At 42.7% G+C, this 14315-nt stretch overlaps 1 protein-coding gene across 1 annotated transcript in view; it reads right to left on the bottom strand.

Moving 5' to 3' along the window:
* Window positions 1–600: 600 nt before the first annotated feature.
* The window catches only part of LOC105455120 (transcription factor EC), a 72699-nt gene continuing 58984 nt past the window's right edge, over window positions 601–14315 (bottom strand). The window contains exons 6-8 of the mRNA XM_011698181.1: window positions 8018–8291; window positions 5925–5936; window positions 601–2798 (exon numbers count right to left, since the gene is read on the bottom strand). Of these exons, the coding sequence (XP_011696483.1) occupies window positions 2559–2798; window positions 5925–5936; window positions 8018–8291 (526 nt within the window). The 3' untranslated portion in view covers window positions 601–2558. The remainder of the gene's footprint in view (window positions 2799–5924; window positions 5937–8017; window positions 8292–14315) is intronic.

Raw genomic sequence — 14315 nt, 5'->3', positions numbered from 1 at the left:
ATCTATAATCATTGTATCTTTGACTATTGGAAAACGTCATCTATGAGATAATAATGGCAAGAGAAGATGTAATTTTGTAAATGAAAATTCCGTAATTTTTTAAACGATTATTTTAACCCTTAACTGATATCATCGATGACTCTAGCTTGTATAATTTTGATATTTTTTCCGAGATTCGGCATTACTAATTTTATTCAGCTATCAGCTGAATAAAAATCCCGAAAACGGACTAACACTATTCGTGCCAAGAATGTTTCATTTATATAGCTTTTAAAAAATATTTATTTTTGGAAAACAAAATATTGTTTTACCTCAACCGTATTTAGCGTATTTCTCTACTTCTCTTACTTGTGTTATTCAAAATATTGATATTTTTTTTAAAGTTACCTAAATATAATAAAAATATCACAAAAAATCCAAAGTTTGTATTTATTTCAGTGTAAAATATTATACAATAAATTTGAGTCGTACTGATAACTCTATTTTGTATGTAATAAAAAAAAATATCAATTAAGGGTTAAAAATACGAATTTTTACGTAATTTCAACGTTTGCTGTGAAAATGATTGTAGGAGTCGTTAATAAATCTTATATCTTTACATATGTGGATAAGGGATCTTGATAAGTATTATTTAAATTGCCTTACATATATGCGTATACGCGCTCTAATACTGAAATTGAAGGATATATTTCCGAAAATATCTTTTTCGACTCTTTTCACGAAGGCACTTGAATATTATTGCTACGCTTAATAAATCGAAGATTAAATCTTCGAATCTAAAAAAAAAAACGCTGCAGTGAATATTCCACTTCTTCGTTTCGCAGTTGGAATATTTTTTTGCGCTTATTCCCGAAATTCATATTCTCAAGCTGTCTCCTTAACAGATTTAATATTTCATAACTTTATATAACTTTACTAAAGCAACGTTACACCGTGCGATTGTACATTTCACCGATTCCATCTCCGTCGAAGGTATATCGGGAGAAAATCTCGGAGAGAAAATATCTTTTATATTAAAAATATTCCGTATACATCGGACCGCGTCTTCTCGGCACGTCTCGCGAACACGCTCGCAACTTATGAAAATAAATTTCTCGATTAAGTAATATCATAGTGAACTACATAGCTAGCACTTTTTTTACGAGAAGATGTTCTCGTCCTTCGTCAAATGAATCCCGTCGAAGTCGTCGCCCGGCGACGCGACGTCGGCATCGCTGGATGCACGGACGACACAGCGATTCGCGACGAAACGCTTATAGGCTCGTCTCAAAGCGCGGCTCAGGAGCCGCGTCCTTCGTGGCACTGACATAACATACAACCCGCGCCAACGACGTCACGCATTCCATCAGTGTAACGGCCAGCCGTTCGTAGAAACGTGACAGGGAGCCCTCCGTTCCTCGCAATTGGAACGACCCTGAACTACTCCTCCTGCGTCGTCCGACGCAATGGCGTACTTTCACCGCCACTTGGAGAGACCCCGAGGTCCGGCCGGCCCGATCGACCGACCGACCCGAAAACGCCCGATCTCTCGTCTCTTGAGTTCTCGTCGTCGCGCGACCCCGAGAGAAACGTTCATCCGTACGATCCTCGTACCCGATCTTTCAAGGACGCGAAACGCGAACTTGACACGTTCTTGTCACAGCAATTTTCTCTACTCGGCCTTCTCCGGTGGTTTCCCCAACTCGAAATGGGAGTCTCGCGGAAGCGCTCTCGCGCCTTGCCCGTGCAGGTTGATAAAGAGGTATCCAAGTCGTTAATGACACATTAGATGGCCGGGGGGAGGGGGGAGTAATGTTGCAACGATAATCACTAGATACGTTCTTGATGATTATGGGGGACCAAACGGTGTGATAATTGGCAGGTCAGCAAGGTCCGATGAGTATATTATTCGCGATCAAGTGCGCCGACCATCGTGATATCCTCAATGGGAACGTTTTGACCCGTGGTTTCCAGTCTTTTAGTTTGTCTATATAATTATCTTTATTTATATTGGACCAAGTGTGTGTATCGTCGGAATTCTAAAGGGAACCATCGATACTCCTTTCTCGAAAATTGCTCCAATGGACCGATCGCAATATTCGGAACGTTCTCCTTTAATCCTCCTCTCCCACAGCAAGCGACATCCAGCCCGCGCCGTATTCTTCTTCATTTCCTTCGCCGGTCCCACCTTCCCGACCGCAAGTCGATGACTAGTTTTAGATAAATCCACATCAGAGCGTGCGCGGTGACTCCAATAAAATCCAATTGGCGCCGCGAGCGAATTCCCTCCCCGTTCTTTCCATGATGAGAATCTACGACGTCGTAGCAGCAACCAGCTGCCTTTAAGTCGCACTTCGCACATCACGTCCTGGTGCCATTTCTCTCTCATTCTCTCTCTCTTTCTCTCTTTCTCTCTCATATACACACACACACACATACACACACACGCACACAAATCTAAATCGATCACCTCGGTCGAGTGATGACCGAGAAAATATCCGACGTAAGACCAAGTTTTCGGGAGAGCCGACTCCGATCACGCGCGCGAAGCGCCGACGGACGACGACCGGTAATTTCGACTACGCGACGATGTCCATGTCGGACGAGGAGTTCGACGTGGTCACCGCCAGGCTGCCGAGGGTGTCCTCGTCTAAGCCGTGGTGACAGCCGGTCGCAGGTGGACTCAACGGTGGCAGGTGCGGCGACGACAGCATCGGGTCGCCGCCGTGCACGGGGCCGCCGGTGTCGTCCTCCATGAGGTCCTCGAGATGCGACATACTCAGACTCGTCGCGTCCTCCGTCACCGTCAGATCCGGCATCTACGGCAGAAAAACAATTCGACGTCCTGTGAAACGTGCCGTTCCTCGCGAGAAACGCTGAAGCTCGGACTCGGTCGGACCTGGACTGGACTCAGCACTCGGGATGCGAGGCGTGACGGGAGAGGTGAAGAGAGAGAGAGTGAGTTTGACAAGTATTTCCGGGATGCGGGATCCGCTATGAAAGTAGGAACGGATATACGCTGGAAATCCATTGTAAAAATAAGGATGTTTGGACTGTCAATCTTCCGTGAGAGTAGGACTGGATGCGTCGGGTGAAGTCGTCGCGGTTGAAAGCGGGAATGGATATGCGCTTATACTTGATTCATGTTCGTCGCTGGTTAATAATGTGCGATGCGGAAATCGAGTTTACGCGTGTGCGAGGAATATTGAACGTTTATTGCTATTTACATTGCACATGTGATAGGATCTGATGAGATTCGTGGCGCAATGGGCGATAAGGAATTTAGAGAGTATCAATCGAAGCTGTTAGATGAAACAACGATATTCGGAGATTCGAAGTGTTCGTGATCTTTCAATTGAATATTCAGTCTTAAAAATATTGTAAATATCTAATAAATAAAAAAATTGTACTAGCCGCAAGTATAAAGTACTTCCCCCTCCCCCCCTTTTCCGCCAATAAATTAAAATAAACCTGCCCGTAAACGTTCGATATTTAGAAAAATAAATTAAAAAATATTTATTCTTTAATTTTAATATTTAATATTAGTTCTCCTTGAGCTTTTATTTCCGTTTTTTCCAAGAAAATGCAATAAATTGAAGATGCTTTATATTTACGGCCAATGCTGTATAGGTAAATATGATAGAATGCTTTCAATAAAACAATAAAAAGGATCGGAAGAAGTGAAACGGCACACTTTCTTTCGATTGCAAACGATTTGAGAAATTAAACGATCGGTATTATCAGGGCTTAAACGTCTACATTATCCCAGTACACATTATCGGAGTAAGCTGATTGAAGCTGTTTCTACGCCAGGCGCAGTTAACTCCGGCAACTTTGTAAAGTCACAGACGGAGGGGGTCGGCTTACCGGAACCGGAATTAATTTCCAATCGCATTTCAGGCGCAAACGACTGTGATCCAATTCGCCTGCCGTTATATTACCGATGCAACTAATTCGTCGGATTACTTGCCGGTCTACACTGAATTTATATGAATTATGTACGACAAGGCTCGCTCGTGTTACACCGTATAATACCAAATTAAAGGAGCAATGCGGGACAAAGCATAACACTATAACATTTGTACAAAAATGTTTTTTTAAGATTTTTATAAATTGACTGACATAATTTCCATAAATTAGTGATTCATCGGAGATTAATGGGGGCGGCGCAATTTTGCGGAAGGAGAGAGAGAGAGAAAAAACGTAGATATCATTTTTTATCCGTTTTAATATCCGATTTCATATTTGACGCGGTATTCCGCGAAGTGATCGCAGGCACCGTTTTACATAACCGTCGCGTACTCGAACGACGGACGCGGAGGGCGTTAAATTTGCATGAAAAAATGCCGCGGCGTGCCGTTGCGCAACGCCGCGTTTCTGACGTTGCAGCTCATTCGGCGATTATCCTTTGTCCCGACGTCGGAGTGGCGCGCACAGGCCGCGTTCTCCTTTCGCGAAAATATACGCGCCGGAGATGCGAGATAAAAGGTATAAGTCTCGCGTGAGGTGGCACGTACGATAAGGGGGCAAACGAAGGGGCGATAAGGACCGCCCGCTCTCACTGCGGACTTACGCACGATGCCGGGTGGTAAAGGTAAATATTTTGCACGACATTCAGACGCGTGCGGATTTAACGTGTGCAATTACGTTTGCAATTATGCAATCTCGGAACGAAACGTTGCGCAAAATCCTTCGCGCGTGTAGTTAAGAAAATCGCGAGTCTTTTTTCTAGCAGAAATAATTTATCGTCACTCGGAATAAGAGCCACTTTTTGCAAACTGCGCACAGTTAACAAAAAATTTGTTATTAAGTTTAACACGTTTCACATATCGCAAACGTATAGTTCTCGACAGATTAGTAAATATCATCGCCAGGAAACAATCTCTTTATAAAAGCTATACTTTATGTATAACAATAATAATAATTATATACATATTCCGTTCTTGCCTTTTTCCGAAAAATAATTCATAGTTTATCTGAGGCGCATTTGTACGACATCGTTTACATTTCGCGCAAGATAAATCGAGGAACGAAATTAACGTTAAGCAAACCGGCGGTTAAGTGTCGCAGTAAAATTCCCCGTGCAATACGCGAGACACTTCCCTCGCCTCGGTCGTCGGAACTCGTCGGCGCGATTCGCGGAGCGGGACGTTATCAATGTTTAAATTTCTCTAACCGCGAGGAAGCTGCTTGTCAGACTACTTACGCCCCGGCGGAACTTTATCTCGGAACAATAATTCAACTCATCCCTCGCTCGTGGTACGTCATCTCGCGTCTCTCTCGTTATCTCGCGCGTCGCAAGCGCGACTCCGAATATTTCCGAAAGCGCGGGCGTGAATTATAACGTCAATGCACGCAACAGTCGTTCTCTTCCATGTGCCGTCATATATAAGACGCGGATAAGATTTTAATGTTCACTGAAGGAACTCGAGAGAGAGAGAGAGAGAGAGAGAGAGAGAGAGAGAGAGAGAGAGAGAGAGAGAGAGAGAGAGGACATAATATTAAGGACTAACTCGATAAAATTAGAATAGTCATAATAGAGATAAAGAAAAGCAAAAATCGAAAGAATCACGTTTTGCTTTTTTTATACGTCAATTATTTGAGATGCCTATTGAAAACTATATAATACAAAACTATAATACCTTTGCAAAAAAGGTTAAAAAAATGGCGCGAAATGCATGCGTTCCTCGTACATAAGATTTGATTAAAAAAAGTAGCATCAATTCAGTCAGTAAAATCAAATATAATTATTATACTTCTGCAGTTTATATATCATAAGAAATCTAATATGTAAATAATATATAATAATAATAATAATGTTCCGTTATATTATTATTTATTATTATATTTTTAAATAAGAAGTATTTTATAAACTTCAAAAATAGCTTGAGTATTGCATGATATGTACACAATGCAAGAAGAATATATCATAATTAATCGATTACTTTTTCCAATTTCTGCACATAATAATCTCATATACGTACGTCATCTCTTCAACGCTTCAAACTTATCATTAAAAGTTTTGCGGATATGGGCGGACGTCAGTTAAGCCGGTGTGCACGAGTGTAATAAAAATGTTAATAACCTCTCTGTTTCTCTGTATCTCCCCACGGCGACGCGGCCTCTTTAAGAGGCCCAAATCTGTCGTCGTCGTCGTCGAAATGCGGCACGGTCGTTATCGGAACTTCAAGAGTTCTTAATCGCATCACGAAGCCGCGCGCGCGCGTGCACGTCAAACCGCGTATGCACGTACGTGCGCGTACCTTATCTGGCTCACTAATTCAACGGTATAACTTTTACCCGCTCGTCAGATATCTCCGTCATCGGGCGTTCTAAAGAGCGACGACGACGGCGAGCAAGCGCCGACGGCTATCTCCCCGGAGATCCCACTTCCTCCGGTCCGGGAGTTCGCCGGGGAGAGAAGTCGTAATGAGGGGGCAAAACGAACGAGGGCGATTTGCACGACGAGCCAGACCGCGATAAGCCGCAATTCATTATTCCGGACAATAATCCGTTGCCGATATAGAATGGCCAGATGGGAAGTCAATTGCTATGTATAGGTATATATATCGAAAAATTAACATTTCAAATAATAACAAATAAGTAAATACAACAAAGCGACAAGTAATAATTAGCTCCGTTCGAAAAGAAAATTATAATATTCGCAATAATAAAATATATAAAGTATAATTAAATTTAATTAATATAAAAAAAGTTCATCTTTTTATGGGGATTATTATTGCAATTATTATGACTGGAATTGTAAAACTGTGTGTGTGTATATAAAATTGAAAATTTACATAATGCTCGCGTGAGAGCCTACAAATTGTCACGTTCAAGTGCGAACGAGAATTTCGAAAGGTGTCTACAAGGCTCAATAATGTTGGCGGTCCCCCGCGATCGCTTCGTCATCGAGAGATCGAACGGCGCGGCGCTTGAGAGATCGAATGAAAGTCGGTCGAGGCGCGGCAAGAGAACGAGATACGTCAATTGTGCGTAAATGAGAAAATATATTTCTCATTATGCAAACACATGGCTTCGGATCGATTCTTCGGTGTTGCATAATAAAACCGTTAACGTTGTCACTGTCAAAAGACGGCGTTGCCTACCGCCGCTCGTGTGCACGAGAATATATCGATAAATTCGGAGAGAGAGATCGCGAACGAGCGAGCGAACGAACAAGCTATTCGCCTCCGTCCCTCTTTCTCTCTCGGAACAGATGCACGCATTATGAAACTAGTCTGGCGAACGAACGGAAGGTTTATTCGGATCAAGGATCGGATCGTTACATCGATGTGCCCGTCGAACGCTGCAACATCGAAAACCAATCGCGCGACTGTCGCATTAAGATTAAATGACTCGCCGTTACGAAACTACGTTTAATAAAGCTGACCGAAATTAATGATATTATTCGTATACCATCGCGTATTAAGAGTAAAAGTTTCCTCACTAGCTGAGTAATAACTCACTTATTAATTGCTTATCGAAAATCGTTACGTAATATATAAAAAATGTTAACGTTCATAAAGAGATTAAAAAAATGTGTAAAAATGTGTCAAAAAATATAAAAAATATGTAAATGTTATATATAAAAATTGCATGAAAGAGAATATAATGCTTATAAAACTTAAAATTTGTTATTTAACTTTTTAACTGCCTTGTCAAATATATTTGGTCAAAGTGTTAAATAAAATTCGCAAATATCCTGTTTGTGTCAGAGAACAATAGAGATTATTTTATATAATAATATTAAGTGTTATATTGTTTTAATAACATGATTAAAACAATGCACTAAATATATTAAATTTAATATTGAAATCGGCTTGGCAAAGTGTTAACAGAGTGCTGAATATGATTTATTGTTGAAGGATCGGGGATAGACGGGAACGAATCAAAATTAAATGCAGACATAAATTATTACGGATATGAAAGTTAGACGTAAAATTTGCACGATGGATAGAATGCAACAATGTATATATATTCAGAGCAGCGGATGTAACGAAATGTGGATGGGGAAGGACTTTATATGTATACTTACCTTTCGTTGCTCGAGTTTACTCCTCGGGAAGGTGTTGAGCATGGCGGAGGACGCCCAGTTGAAGTCGGTAACCGGAAGACCGTGCGCCTTCGCCTGCAGCTCGAGCTCCTGCACGCGCAGGAGCAGCCGGCGATTCTGGTGCTCCAGTTGCTTGTGCCTGAGCTCGTTCTGCTTCATCCTCGTCAGCTCGTTCTTCAACAGTTTTATATATTCCACCGAGGATTTGAGAATCGTACCCTTGTTCGGCCTGACATCCCTGACGATCTCGTAATATCTGAAAAAGAAAAATATCAGACAACGTTACTTCGTGCTATATAACATTTATGTAGATTTAACGTTGACTTTAATGTATAGAACTGACGCTTGGTGTAATTAAATATATCTTTCCGGATGGAAAATCGGAAGCTCTTTCAGATGTAATTAGATACTCCTGTCTCGGCAAAGCAAAACATTGTAGGAACAATGATTGAGATGTAAGACTGCTGTATAGAAATTTCAATTTCTTGTGTCAGTAACAGCATCTTGAAGCTTGACCTTTTCTCCTCTCTAATGTCCACATTCATTAATCCTTAGAGGACGGAGGAGGAATATTTTATCTTATTTTTATTATTTTTTTAAATTTTACAGCTCGAGTAAGATTTATTATAATTCATTATATTTCTTGCTTTTAAAATATGACACTGTTTCAGCGCCACTATGGTAGCTTCTCGTTCTGTAAAGGTCAATGCAAACACCGTATATTTTTAATTAATGTCAGTGTAATTTATTTTAATTAATGTCTATGTAATTTATTAGTAAATAAACGGAATAATTCTTTCCCTCAAGATACTTCGATAAAATACTTCGTATGACATTTTCGCAATTTTCCTTACGTCAGTGGCACCGAAGGGCTGACAACGTGATTGTGATTTCTCGGTACAGGTTGCATAAAGAACAGCGGTAAGAGGGATTTGCGAGCGTTGCGCTCACGTTTTTCAATTTCCTCCGACTCCTCTCGGAGAAACATAAAAAAGGGCGATGACGACCCTAGCGAAAGGGAGAGTGCCACCGGGAAGAAGGCGCTCCACCAAGCTGCTTGAAACCCCAGTTGCGATTATTTCGTCGTGAAACGTGTTCTAAGACAAGGTGTTTCGCGGGGAGATTCCCAAAGTTCCTCAACCGACCGTAATACGACTGATATTACTGCCTCTCTCTATCTCTCTCTTTCTCTGAGTCACCCCATCGTCGACATTTCGAGGGCGGCCGCGCACCCTCCCCCCCCCCCTTCCCGAGATGGAATTTCGCGCGGGAGCTCGCGCGAAATATCAGACGGACGGAGGCCGATATCTCAACGCAGATAACGAAAAATCCCAAAGAATCTCCATAACACGCGCGTACTCTCCGCACTTTCTTCTCTTCCTCTCTTGTTCTTTTCTCTTTCTCGACGTATCCTCGTGTCTTGCACCTTCGTCAGATACGACGATTTGTCGTTAGTCCGGAGAATTTCTCACGACGCGGTGCACTCGAAAAATTCATGAGGGGCATTCTGCGTATGCGGAAACGAAGGAGAGCGGGAGATAGCATCTCGGAGGTGTCTCCTCGAGCGCGCTCGAGGAGACATTCGCGATGATCCAGCGCGGACAATCTCGCAACGCCAGCGTGAGGAATGCCCGGCAAGCGGCCCGCGAATGAAAACGTAAGAGTAAGAAAAATTCCGAATTGCCAGAGAAAGTGCACATTTCTTTAGAAACGTGTGGCAATTTTTGCCGTCGGACGCCCGCGGCGTCGAGAATGGCTTCGAAATTGTAACGTCCTCTTTCTTGCTCGTACCTTTTGCACATTAATTTCGAAAATTTTATGTATTACGCGAACATGCGGTGCGTGTCGTAATCGCAAAAATATCGAGATCTGGAAAGGAAAGTGTGCTAAATTGTATAAATGTAGGTAGCATTTTTTTCTCGAAAGCAAAACAATACCGTTTCGTGGAAGATCAATAACTCGTTCAAACGGAGATAAGATACAGACGGAGATAAGGCACAGATATTATCTGCAAACTATGTAATTCGTCGCGATAATACAAATCGATGTTTGTAATTAAACTACAGCGCCAGCGAAAAAAAATTAGATTGTCCTATCTTTTGCAGATATGCCATTGCGATAAGTCATTAATCACGTTTCTTTGACATTGATATCGATAGCTGATTTGTTTCGTCACTGCCACGCCGAAAGACAAATATTCCAAGGATTAGTCAGAATGAAGCAGAATAAAATTGAAATTATCTAACTAGTCGAATTAATCTTCAATTTGCAATCCTCGATCTTCAACGCGCAGTCTGAACGCGGGCTTAACGCGAGTCGCAAGGTCAATATATGTATATGAAATTTCCCGTAATGGACGCCAGAGAGATTCGCCCCGCGAGAGTTCGCCGTAGCGATTTAAATATTCCCACGCGAAACTCGGGAACAACACTCACGGATTTTCGTCGTTACTCACGCCTTTTTTTTCTCCCTCACGCCGCCGCCGCGTCGTGCGCCCGCGGTCGTTGATTTACGGCGGAATCGTTTCGTCGATTTATCGCTCCGAAAAAACTGCGAGTTGCCGTCGTTCGCCTCGAGGGGAGAGACGACGGATGGAAAGCCTATTATAAGGTGGCATTCGTCATGTCCGGGCGACACATCCATCCTTCGTGAACTCCTCCGGTGAATACCACCTCGAGAAACTATAATCCTCCGCCTGATCCCGCGGGGTCGAACACGCATCGCGTGCGACTATCGCGATCCCTAAATTCGCGCGATCAAAGACTTCCATCAATATCCCAAAGATACGGGAGAAAGAATAAAACAATGGTCTGCAGTGAAAAAAATGTTTTGATTATACCATCAAGAAGTCTGTGGAGATATTGCATTCTCGTAAATTCATATCAAATAAAATATCTGATTATCGAGATTGAATTTCTGATTACCTCAAAGATATCTTACAGTTAGAACATTTGATAGATTTAATTATAAGTATCTGATTCGTATCTCAAATCTATCTGGAAATCAGATTTCCAATTCATCATGCAACCAGATGTTTTCACGTGTGTTGTTCGTAAAAAAAAGATTTTTCTTTAAATTCTTTAAATTAATTAATTGAATAAAGATAAGAAGAGACAGGCGACGATAGTAATATGCGAGAAAATAAAATTGTGTCAGATGAAAGTTCCTTTTAACGCGCGAAAATTATTTAGTTTCGAAGTATGTGCTAGCGTAAAAGTACACGCGAAACAATTTAGAATAAAGCTTACGGAAACGTGTAACGCTAAATTACGGAGCGGAATAACTACAAATAATTAATAATTATCTACTATTTTATGCTCCGCGGTAAAATGGCCCGCGTTCTTGCCATACGGCGTGGCGCGGCGCGAACGTTCACTCGCGAGCGCTGCTAATAATTTACATTGCCTCGGCAAAACTGTAATTAAATTCACGCGCGATCGCGGATCGCGGAATGGGCGCGTCGCTGCATGACTCGCGAGATTTTGCGCCTGCTGAGCAAACTCCGAAACCAAACAGCCGCCGGTATATTGCATAAAGCATCACTTTTCCACGTGCGAGGCGTCGTCGTCGTCATCGTCGTCGTCGTCGTCGTCGTCATGCTCTGCGCCCTATATGCAGCCTTCGCAACAACTTCGCGACGGGCGAATTTGCGGCTATGCGGGTTCGCGGTACTTCGACCCGCGGGAGAGCGCTTGCGAGCCGCGTTTCCGCAAACACGCCTACCTGTACCACCGAATTCGGCGTTTTATTAATTTCGCTGCGTTACCCGCACGAGAGAAAGGCGCGCTTATATTTTTCAGCGGTTGCTGAATTGTTCACGGCGTACGGATTTAGTGGGTTCGACGGGAGTTCCCTCTGTTTCCAAGTTAACGCGAGTTTTAACATTCCGACCCGCAATGCAGTTTCAACAAAATCAACGCGCGCGTTCTGCCAACTTTCTCGCTGCCGAATATAATTGGGTCTGTTGTACAATTACCTTTTAATCGACGAGTTTTAAATGCGAGATACTTTCTCTGAATTCTCATATAATGCTATATACAGGATGCACTTAAATAATTGTGTCAAATATTCTGGGGATATATTTTCGTCGACTAAATATAAAAAAAAAAGTTTATATAAATATGGACTTGTACGAATTTTTCTTTTGAGATTTTGTCGATGAAAATACGTCCCTAAAATATTTGACACTTATTCGGATATAAAACCCTGTATAATAATAGCTATGTATTTAATCTTCATTTCGTGCTGACATCAAACGCACGGCCTTTATAACGGATAAACGCTAAATGCGCGCCCAAAAATACGGGCCATTATTTAGCCAGCTAAAGAACTGTTTCAACACCGCATGCAAACTCGCAGATTCAATTACCGTTTCATTATTGTTAACAGAAGCATGCGACCGAGAATAGTTAAACATTTCGCGCTTCGTCGGAGACGGGAGTGACATCGGCGGCGGCGGCGACGGTGGCGGCGGCACGTTTTCAGGCCTCCTCCGAGGTTCGTGCGAGAGTCGCGCGCGGTTTTCGCGTGCTTGCACGCGACGCGTCGAAAACGAGTTTGCACACGGCGAACAATAAACAGCCAAGTGCATCGACGGGTTTCTCCATCGCTCCCGTTAATGAGGAACGACGTAAAGAGCGCACGCGAACGCGAGGAGCACGCGCGCGCGAGTAGGGTGGAGACCGGGGATTCGGGGGCGTTTTGTGGGAAACGAGGACGATTCCGAAACTTGAACGCATGCGACGAACGAAGACACACATCGGCGCACACCCGCGGCGAAGGAAGGGACGGAGAGAAATCTGTGCCGTGTTTGCCGGTGTCTTTAGAACCGGGGCTCTACTTCGTTATCACGAGCGCGCTATCGCGCCGAGTTTACCCGCGTTCTGCTTGATATCCGTCCCCCGGCCAAAGCCGAAACTAAAACCCTACGGGAGAAAGACGTTACGGAGAAGAGACGCCGAGACACCCGCGAGAAGTTCTAACGCGCGCGTGTCTACTGACGCGCCCCATTACTCTCCCTTCCCTGCTGCTGGATACGATTAACGCGAACGTCAGCCGCGACTTTGAGAATAACATAAAAATGTAGTTTTAAAACGTAAACATTCTAAGACAAATGAATAAAAAAGATGAATGTACGTGTTAATTTAACAATATTATAAAAGTTAATTTTATTGCAGAAAAATGTTTCTAGGGCTATAGTCCGCTTGATGCTGCAAATGCTTTGAAGAATTTATCGATTGGTCAATTAGTAAAAATTGGTCAATCTAACGGTTCGAAGCATTTGTAGGGTCAAGTGGATCGCACCCTAGATTGTACGAAAGCGTTACATTTTTTTTGTATTTTGTCTTTACATAATGTTTGCGTTACATTTTAACCATCTTGTATAAAATTGACACAAAAATTTGGATTGATCGTTTGAGATATGTGAAATGTATTAAATTCAACATAAATCCAACTGTGTAAAAAGACTAAATGTTTCGTTGAATTACCTTTATATCCGGTATAGGTATTAAAAGTATTTATCTTATATTGCGTCTGATTCATATCTCTCAAATTTTTCCGACCAAACCTGCACCCGTGAAGAAATTGCGTTGTACAATACGTTCTTAATACACGGTTGATAATTCCATGTTACCTTTATCATTCGCGACAGGCCGCGAGTGTTATCACACATTTGCAGCGACTGCACGCCATTGTCTTATCGATGTAATGAGCGTCATTAGATAAGAACCGCTCGCGAATCGAGGACGTATGTGCGTATTAATGTCGCACGCAATGCACACATGCGATGGACAATGCGGCCCAAAATATGCCTGAATATGCGCGCGAGACCGGAATGTCAGTCGATAGAATTTTAAAATGCGCGTTAAATGCACAATTCCGCGCCGAGGCATTGAAACGGAGTATAAATTATCGCTGGCGAACAACGCGATCCGAGGTAAAGCCGCATTAATTCAACTTTCATCTCGTCAGCTCCAAATATCGAGGGAGAGAAATTCGAGACGTGGAACACATTAATCCCGGAGCGTGCTCCCGTTATCGCGTCTATCAGTGACGTGTCGAAAAATATGACGGGGAATATGACGGCAGATAAAGAACGCACGCCGGCCTCTGCACGCTTCTCCTTCATCGGGCGCAGATAACGTAAATTACGATGCGGTAAATCAATAATTACGAGCAACAAGCTTTGCGTCTCTCCTTCCGCGCGAGGAGCTGCGCGCGACATTGAAAATCGTCGGTGACGAAAATCAGGCATTATATTTTACGTGAAGATTTAAGC

The sequence above is a fragment of the Wasmannia auropunctata genome, unplaced genomic scaffold (assembly GCF_000956235.1).
Source record: "Wasmannia auropunctata unplaced genomic scaffold, wasmannia.A_1.0 LD335921.1, whole genome shotgun sequence".
Taxonomy (NCBI): domain Eukaryota; kingdom Metazoa; phylum Arthropoda; class Insecta; order Hymenoptera; family Formicidae; genus Wasmannia; species Wasmannia auropunctata.
The sequence above is the reverse complement of the archived record's forward strand: the minus strand, read 5'-3'. Positions and strand labels throughout refer to the sequence as shown.